The following is a 10,302-nucleotide window of genomic DNA, read 5'->3' on the forward strand; positions in this document are numbered from 1 at the left end:
TTAAAGGTTTGTTATAGGATACATATGTTAACTTAGTCCAAATAAAATGCCCGTTTGACGTCCTTTCATAGCACAAGATAGGAACAGACTAAGGTCACGGATCTAACTCACGAACTCTGTACACATCCAGCAAACAGGCTGGGGGTATCCAAACAGTAAAGAGGCTTTTAATTATTGAAGGGGTTGTATGGTTGTGCACCATGAAGGACACTCAATAGCGATTGTGAGTGATTTCTTCAGGAATTGAAACAGGGATATTCTGCACAATAAATCGAAAGAAACGTTGAAGAGTGCATGTAGTCCAGGAATGTCGAATGAACGCATTATTCATCGTTCGTTTGGCAAATTTTGTGCCGGTGACGGCATTGCAAATTGAGACCCGTGGGCACCGATCAACATCGTGCTCGGATGAGCTCCTGAGGAACGCTGGGGAAACAGGCCTCGGAAAAGTGGTATAATTGCAAACAAGTTAGGTGGCTTGTGCAACCGCTAAGATGAAGAGCGGCCGGAGACGTGAGTTGTCTTGAGTTTTAGGAATAACCGGGCAATTTTTTTTGCATCGGTTTGTCACGCTTGATGAATAATGGATCTACTGTGACAATAGTAAACGATCAGGTTGTTGCTTTGTGATCAAAGTCCAGAAGAGTTTCAAAAACTCCTAAAATATGTTGGCTAGTATGGTGGGGTTGATCGTTCGAGATGGGCCCGACGGTTTTTAAAAGTGTATAGTTTTAATATATTCAGAGATACAAAAGAAAGAAAAAAAAACATTCATATTGAAGGAAAACTCAGTTTTGTTCAGCAAATTTTCATACTTGAACTACCATGAAGACGGCACTAGTATCGCCGATAAACAGAAATGGCGTGAGCAGTCGAAAAGGCGCAATGCGTGTGGTGGTTTGCAGAGACAAAAAGTGTTGTTCAAGTTCAACGTAACTTTCGACGTGTTTACCACAAGGATCCTCCATCACGCAAAAGGATCCAGGCGTGGAAGGATCATTTTTTATCAACGGGGAGTGTAGTTAAACAACACAGCAGTGGTAAATCGCGTGTGTCAGAAGAAAATGTGGAAGCAGTAAGAGAGTGTTTCTCACGTAGCCCGACGGAAGTCAATTCGCGCAGCGAGCAGGCAGTTGGCATTCCAAAGTCAACATTGCTCGATGTGGCACACAAACGACTACGTTTGCGCGCGTATAAGGTGCAATTGTTGCATGAAATTAAGCCCAACGATAAGCCACAGAGAGCAGCATTTGCTACCGAAATTCTGGATAAAATTTATGATGATCATAATTTCTTATTGACTGTTGTTCGCTTGTCTGGCTGTATTAACAGAAACAATGTTAGGATATGGGGATCTGAGAATGCGCATGCGTACATAGAATATTCTAGAGACAGTTCCAAATTGGATGTGTGATGTGCTTTTACACATAATGCTGTTATAGACCCCTTCTTTTTCATAGAGCAAACCATAACAAGAAATGTGTTCTTGGACTTGCTTCAACATTTTGCTATTGCCAGTTACAACATTTGCAACGTCGAGTGATATTCCAATTGGATGGTGCCCCGCCACATTGGAGCCTACAAGTGAGGGAGTACCTTGACACTGAATTTCCTGGCCGTTGGATAGGCTGTGACTGACCAATTAGGTGGCCTCCACGCTCTCCTGATGTTATCCCCCTGGACTTCTTCCTGTGTGGGTATGTGAAAGACCTTGCGTATTCTGGTGAAAAGGTGTGTGACCTTGATAAAATGAAGAACCGTATTAGGAATGCGATTGCTTCAATAACACCTCAGATGTTACAGAATACGTGGAGAGAGATTGAGTTAAAGCTAAATACTGTAAGAGTTACAAATGAAGTTCACGTGGAGTTACACTGAGTTAGAATGACTTGTAAGAAAGACCAAATAAACTTTTTGAGTTCTCCTTTAAAATGCTTTTTTTTTATGTATCTCTGACCATATTAAAACCATATACTTTTAAAAACCGGCAGTCCCATTCCAGACACCTTGTTTCTTCTCCATAGAAGCGAAACCGTTACTGTGGATCGCTACAGTCCTGATCTCCCTAAAATAAACCGCAACTTTGATCGCAAGCATTCAGAAATGTTAAGAAACATGGTGTCTTCATGTTGCTGACCGTGCACGCACTATTTTTGCTAAAAGATAGTTGCACTCTCTCTTTTGAGTTGCAGTACCCAATCTTACATTATTCTCCTTACTCCTTATCTCTCTCATACCGACTACCTCTCTTTCGGCATTTCTATCACTTTTTGGGAGGGAAGACCTTCCTTGATGACCAGGCGATGCAATATGTGGTTGGAGACTTCTTCTGCCGTACAATCCAGTAGTATGCTGAGTGCGATGTTTACTACTTTGATAATACGCCTGGTGTTTGAGTACGCAATGTTCTGTTGGACTGTTCTCTCAGTGCTGCAATCCGGATGGTCCTGACAGGTTTATCGATTTAATTAATAATGCCTGTTGCATCGTCTTTACGTTTATCGTGGCGGTATATATCCTTCTGTTCAATATTGATTAGATGGATGACTTGCAACTGTACGTTTTAAAATATTCAATTCCCTTTGGCGTATTTTGATGATGGCAGATGTTGCAAATTAGCATCTCAAAATGAAATTCTTTTATAATTTTTCTGGTAATTACAGAACCCAAATCATCTCTATATATTCCAATTCTTCTATACAGAGGTACTGCGTGTTGTCATTGCCCACGAACGCAGCGTCCAATCGCAATTGAAGAAGAATCATGTATCATTATAGGCGATATAACACTTCGTTGAAAATATTTCATGTTGTTGGTGTTCTTACAGTATTTTTTTTGTTTTACAGCGATTAGCGGCACAAAGTGGTTCGTCATCAGTTATAATGGCTGACGAGGATGTTGAGTGAGTTGTTGCACCAGTGAGTCAGTGGACTGCCAGAAGTATCTGTTAATTATTTTTCCTGCTTCCAAACCTGTGTGGGATCGTAGTGCAGTGTACAAATTTGTTGGTGAAATGTATATTATAGAATGTAACCACATGTACGAATGAACAAAAAACTAAATTGAAAGAGAGAAAAAAAAATCAAATTAGTTTTGTATGTGTACATATATTTTGAAAAGGCATCTAAAAACTAGTATGTGTTTGTTGTTCGGTCTTTATTGTCTGTTAAAGTTTCATCTTTATACCTATTTGGATAGGACCTTGGATACAGGAACATTATAAAAGATATATCTGGCATAGTCATTTTCTGGAAGCAGTGACGAAAAGAAAAGCAGTAAACGTAGAATAATTTTCTTTATTACATTTAAATGTTTTCTTAAAGCTATGACAGAATTAATAAACAGTGTTATGCACCTCATTTGAGTTTATTCATGTTTTTTAGTCACTTGTGTAGTAGGGATTTAAATATGTTTATTAAAGGTTCGAGAACCCTTATGGCGAACAGGATACAAAAGTGAAATGATTGATATTAACCAATAAAATGGTATTTCAATAATTACGTGGTCATTTAGGAATAAATAAGTTATTGTTTGGCTTGGAGTAAACTCAAGTCCTCATATCTGATGATACATACAAGTTGATCCAAGTAAGTGAGCACAGCAATTTAAATGAAGCATTCTCTTATATTTTGTTTCAAATTATGTGCCTTGAGAAATTAAAAGTTTTGTCAATGCGTGTATGTTCGGTGTCGGTGCACCATTATAATCATATATATGTGTTGCACAAGTAACTTGCAGGTCTTTGAAAGGAAGAGTTGCTAGATTGCTTCAGGTACGGGCAGTTACAATGTTTTTCAACACCACATTTGCAATATACATTACATTTATTTCATGCTTCGGCTAATTTATAGCATCTATTAGCGTTCTGAGGAAGTAGTACTTACAAATATAATAAACTGGAACTCAAGCACATTTGCGAGCAAATTATAGTTTTGTTAATTATAAGATTATGTTGTTTGTGAGTGCGGAAGAGAAACTAGGCAAAGGTTATTCTGTGCGATTCTCTCAAATAAAACTAGTGTACAGACGTATATATATTTTGTTGTAATATAGGACTTTGAAAAATAATATCTTTAAAGAAATTCGACTTAAGGGATAGTTTCAGTAAATAAATTAACTAGCAGAACCTATTAAAAAAAATGAACATGTCATTGTTATCCTGTGAATAGAAAACACACAGATATTATATGGATGTGTAGCGATCCTCTCTTCGTGACAAATACTGTCTCCAAAGTACAAAACATTAATTATTTTCGTCTACAAATATTGAAATCTTGGCGTTGGTTATCTGTATTAATTACCAACGGTTTGTGTAACTTCTTAATCTTTCATAAGATTAAATATTTTACCCCTTCATTTCTCTGTTCGTAACGGAAGAAATTGAAATTTAAACATACGGGTAAAAATATAAAATACCAAACAATCTTTTACCTGTTTTACATGCACTTGGTTATGTGTTCTTTATTTATAGATCTGTATGTTAGATTTTGTTCTAAGTTTGTATTTCAAACTTGCTTTCACATTTTTACTGACTGTTATACCTGTTCCTTTCATATTTGTCGCATGCGTAATGATGAATCTTGAGTTGTATTAAAGATTTATTCTAACGTTTGTGCAATTTGGAAAACTAATCTTATCCTCTTGAATTTCAAAATAAATTTGTAAATGGTAATTTATTGTTTTGAGTAGTTATTCTTTTCCCTAATGAATGAAATCTCATAAAATAATATGGCTAAATTTTTAACATTGTGGTAAATTATGGTTAAAGTTTTCTGCCGTTCCATTTCGATACAAACTATATTGTTTCTATATTCCATTCCATGTATTATTGATGCAAAAGTGTTTTTCACTTTTTAATTCTAAAAGTGAGAGATTGATATTACTATTTTGGTTTATAATACATTGCGTACGTACAAAAGTTCTGCCCCTTTGTGATAGGTCGTGTTGAAAGATGTGGCCGAATAGATGGCGCTCCAAAAGCTGGAATCGGCGGTCATGTTGTCGGGAGAACATTGCAGCAGCAGGCATTGAATGTAGACTAATGGCTTGGAACTGGAGAGAGTGTTGTGTGGATCAAATGGAGACCAATAACAAACATATTACTGTTCGAGTTTGATAAGGCCAGTAGAGAGGCCTTGCTCTGCCGCAACATTAGACAAATGTATAATAAGGATACAATTGACGGAAGTGCATATCGCTGGTTTCGAAAATTCAGGGGCGGCTACAGAAGCTGTCAAGTTCAACCACAGTCTGGGCGTCCATCAGAGATTTCCGAAGAGAATCTGGAGCAACCTATAACTGTCAGTCCGAATCTGACTATAGAGGAATTGGTGGAAATCTTTCAGGAATACAGGAGAACAGTGAAAGGAAGGCTGGGGTTCACCACAAAGTTCCCATCGGCTGAGTGCAACTCAATGAAGTTCTTTGGTTTTCTGTACAAAAATGACCCCTTGTTGACAGAGATTGTTACTGGAAATGAGAAGTGGGGTAACGTGAAGCGTCACAGAACTGTGTGCTGTGTTTCTGATCCGCCTCCATCGACCTCCAAACAAGAATTTCATCATGAAGATGTTGAGTGTGTGATGGGACGGTTCAAGGCGTAATTCAATGGGAGGTCCTGGAACTGAATCAAACTATTAATGCAACCTTCTATTGTCAATAGCTAAATAAGCTGCAGGAATCATTGCCAGACCTTGACAATCACCAAGAGGTTATTATTCAACGTGATAACGCTAAGCCACATAGTACTGCGATGACACTTCAGAAATTAATGGACTTTCGTTGGCAGGTTTCCCGCCCTATTCCCCTGACTTGGCCCCTACATATTTTCGTCTTATCGCGTTTTGCAAACCTACTTCACTGGAAGAAGAAGACTGTCAAAATTGCCTGACGTGATTTCTTCAACTCCAGACTTGCGGGATTTTTATCGGCGTGGGATTCATCTTCTACTGGAAAGGTGGCAAGTGATCATTAGATCTTGCTGGTAATTAAACACAGTCCTAGGTGAGTTACATTTTGTGTTCTCTTCACTTCCATATGCACACCAAACACGGTTAGAACGTATGCACGTCTCAATCATATATTGCTGTATTGGTATAGAGCACAAGAAGAAACTTCTACTTCTTACTTATTCTAACTTACTTGTAACTTATTAACCTACCTGCAACTTATTAGCTTGAAACATGCTGATCATCACACAGTCCGAGATATGATGAATGTATTCAGAGGGTTGTTCATTTTATATCTGATCCATTTTGCAACACTCCTGTGACCAGTGTACTTGTGCCAGAAACATGAAACCAGTGTCGTTATATTGTTGCCCCAGCTTTCAAGTGCCGAAATGTTGTGACTAGTGAAATGCTGACGAAAGTGAATAGTTATTGGCAGGGATACAAAATGGCTGTTCCAGTCACATTTTTGAACAGTCAGTGATAGAAGTTTCCGTTCGATGAAATTAGTTCCCTAAATAACTTCAGAATGGAAGGACAATTTGAATACTGTAAAATTTCGTGGGTAGAGCAAATAAAAATGTACACGGGATTTGGACTTTCCCTTCACCTTTTTATTATAAAAAGTCTTTTATGTACACAAATTATAATAAGTAATTCCTCTAATATTTAGGTTAGATAGGAGCTCGGTGACCAAGCGTCGTGGGCTTTGAGGTGGGGTACTCTCGGTGACCGTGCGTCGTGAGAAAGAGGATAGGAACCCGGTGACCAAATGTCGTGTGAGGGGTTTTAGGTGTTTCGATCAATCCGGGAAGATTGACGTTGGTCGAGGCGTGCAGGTCCCTTTTATCCTGTATTGTCGGTTTTCTTCGTTGATCTCCTCGTCTTTCCGACTGTTGGCGATGGTGAGCGACTCCTCTTCGGGGATCGTCGTCTGCTTGTTTGTTTTTATTATCAACACGTGTAGTACGCATGCCTATTGCCTGGTACGGCGACGTGGGGATCCTTACAATACAGTTCGCAGTAAATTAAGAAGGATGTAATTTTCTGTACATTCCAGCCATACCACAGTTATTCTCAATATAAATTTTACCAAACTGAAAGACCTTTTGTCTGACTGTATAAGTGAATAGCAAAACACAAACGTCGGATAAGCGTTAAACTATTAGAGTGACACAAAAAGAAGTAACGAAGAAACTAGTATTTGACCCACAACTTTCATACAAAAAAAAAAAAAGAAAAGAAAGAAATAAATTAGTCTGACATTGAATCAATAGTTTGACGGTTAAAAATTCGCACTTGTGAAGCAATAAAATGGGTACAAAGCCCAAGGCATACCAACACACTAAATTAGTAATCTTACGGTTGAGTTTGCAAAGAAATCAAATGATAACATGACAAAAACTTCAGCCAATATTTACTACAAATATTAAGTTTATAGTTTCATACAGGGTAGACCTCAAGAAGAGCCCCGCCAGAATATGGAATATTGAATAGAACATTAACATCGTAAATTTGCGCACAGGACATTCTCATGAAAAATTGAAACAAAGGAAGGAACGTACGTTTCTACTCTCCTGTGTCACGTGATCTTTCTTTACCCTGCACCAATAGTCAGTAGTCTGCTCGGGATCTTCTATAAATGTAACAAAGAACGGCACCATCTGTCGAACTGCTGAATTTCGTACACACGTTTCCGAAGAAATGCTTCGTAGTCCTCGGAAGTCTACCGCATGCTATCGCAATAGGTCAGGGTGAGTAGAACGATCTGCAGACGTCCTGAAGAGTTTGCAGTTTGAAACCATATCGCATCACAGTTGTGCAACAATTGGAGGAATCGGGCAAGGGAAGATATTTTACTTCTTGTCACTGGCTGTTAAACATGGTTGCAAATGGTCGATTGGACCCTTTTATTTTAATGTCAGACAAGATTTGGTTTCATTTATCAGGCTTCGTAAATGCACAGAACAGCAGGTATTGGAGTGGCGTTTTTACTACAAGGTGACTATAGACGGCCGGCTAGGGGCGTCCGATCACTGATTAAAAAAAGATGAAAACTTGAAAACTCGTTATTGGTTGAATTCATATTTGTTTATTTGCTTTTATTTTTGTTCACCGCCAACAATTTACACACATGTCTGGTAAACTACTAACCCTGTTTTTTTTTATAAAGAATATAAACATGAAAGCTGAGAGGCCGTTTCGATACTTTTCCGTCTGACAAAATAACAACTGCTCGAACTTAAAATTGTATTTATTTCGTCCTTTTTTCATACCTTTAGCACTATATTACAATGGGTATGAAATGGACACGTCACATATATATATATAAACACAAAACTAAGAACAATAATAATCACACACACTAGATTGATAATTATGCCTTACATCTTATTATACATTACATTTTGCATGATATCGTTATTAAAAATAGAGTAAGTAATTATCACTTGCAGTGCATTTAGAAATCCTTAAACAAATATCTACTGCTAAAAACAAGTAACGACTCTAGTTTACTGTACATCATGTATTTTTTTTCAGTTAGCAATTCATGTATTCCTCTACCGAATAAAAGCAGTGTTGTAATAAACATTTCTGGAGTTCTTTTTTAAATTTAGCAACACAGTCCTGAGTCTTTATATTTTTTGTGGAAGTTTATTGTAAAGCATGATACCCACGTGTTTACACCCTTTTTCATATAGTACAGTTCTGTGTTCTAGGATAGAAAAGTTTTGTTTGTTTCTTGTATCATGATCATGTTGTTCTAATCGCGTAACTACACCCTCTAGGTGTCTCTTTACAAATTTCAGTAGACTGAAAATATACAAACAGGGTACTGGGAGTATACGAAATTTGCCCGGCTAAGGGCAAAACCCCCCACTGTTTTTTTTTTTTTTTTTTTTTTTTTTTTTTTTTTTTTTTTTTTTAACAAAGGATGTAAGATACTTAATACAAAATATTAGGTATTGAGTGTCAGAAAATCCGCACTTAATACTCTTACATGACCGGAAGATAGGTGTTTGGTGTGCTCTGCGTGCCACACGTATTACTGGTTCAATATTTCTTGACGTCATAATATAGATGTCCATCTCACCATTTTGATCACTTTGCCTAACAGCTGACAGGAGATGAACGTGAGTACTGCTTTTCCAACAGGATGGGGTTACCTGTAACACTTCTAAAAGGTCACTTACTTGTGCTCATGAATTGTTTACTGCTGAGTGAACAGCGAGTAGAGGCTTATGGCATTTTGAGAATTATAAGGAGGAATCGATGAACTATTGAAGGAGAGTGTATCAGGACATGCATCAGCAATATCACCCAGACGGAATTAACGCTGATATACTTGCGTTTGTTAAATTGTGCACATAGATGTTTGGCTGTTGGTGGAGACTATTTTCAACATTTATTTTGAAGATTAATGCAGATATGTTAGTTCTTAATATTGATCTTACTGTAGACCAGTGGTGAAGCATGCCGTGAAGAAGTGGGCACACATATAGAAGTCCATACATATATACATATATATATCAACCCGATTACAGTTCTATAAGTAGCCCAACTACAGGACATCAGAACATGCATCATGAACAAAAGTATTCCCATTATTCTCTCCAGTAGCGTCGGATTTCCGACGAGATAAACGTACGAAACTGTCTCGGGCCGCAGAGCTCAAAAGTATTGAAAAAAAAAAAAAGTTCATTGGTAGACGGCTTATCAGGAAGTAGTGTTTTAGCTGGCGAGGGCCCTCTGGTTATAAATTGAATAAGATCGTAAGACCTCTAAATCCGACACTGACCATCTACGCGTGTATTCAGTGTATTAGTAAGTCTTGTTTCCAGCGCCGTAACTTATTTTTTTCTGGGGGGAAGCAACCATTATTACGCATATTTGGGCCCCATAGAAACTTTTCCACAAGTTTTTTCCAATTTTTGGGCCCCCCTCTTTCCATCTCTCTTATTCTTTATGCCCTCCCGCGGAGCCAGAAGCCCTTCCGCACGGCAAGGTCTGCGGGGCCGTTAGTTACGCCCCAGGACCTGTTCCATACATGACAAATTAATTAAGGGGACAAAATTGACAAATCTCAAAGCCATACGAATAAATATTTCTTCTAGGGTCCCTAATAGTAGACTTTTTTTTTTTTTACCAAAATGGGACCACCTTTCTTTGTCTACCTTTTGTGTGGTGTTTTGTTTATGTAACGGAGTGAACTTGTTTGATGTTTCATTTATAATTTAATGTTCGTATTGTATATGTAGGAAGAAAATTGTCTTAAAATGCCCCCCCCCCCTCGAACGGCGGGGAGCTTCCCTGGGGCGGCAGTTGCTCCCACAAGTTACGACTCTGCTTGTTC

The 10,302-nt window shown here is 38.1% G+C and overlaps 1 protein-coding gene across 1 annotated transcript; it reads left to right on the top strand.

The window, feature by feature from the left end:
* Nucleotides 1–2,843: 2,843 nt before the first annotated feature.
* On the top strand, nt 2,844–4,672 carry LOC145677343 (mitochondrial import receptor subunit TOM20 homolog B-like; the record flags this gene model as incomplete). Its single annotated transcript, XM_081747868.1, is given in 1 exon segment — nt 2,844–4,672. A coding segment is annotated over 1 exon segment (63 nt), but the record flags the coding sequence as incomplete, so codon positions are not given.
* Nucleotides 4,673–10,302: the final 5,630 nt, after the last annotated feature.

The sequence above is a fragment of the Thermobia domestica genome, unplaced genomic scaffold (assembly GCF_964235325.1).
Source record: "Thermobia domestica unplaced genomic scaffold, izTheDome1.hap1.1 HAP1_SCAFFOLD_797, whole genome shotgun sequence".
NCBI classification, from domain to species: Eukaryota; Metazoa; Arthropoda; class Insecta; order Zygentoma; family Lepismatidae; genus Thermobia; species Thermobia domestica.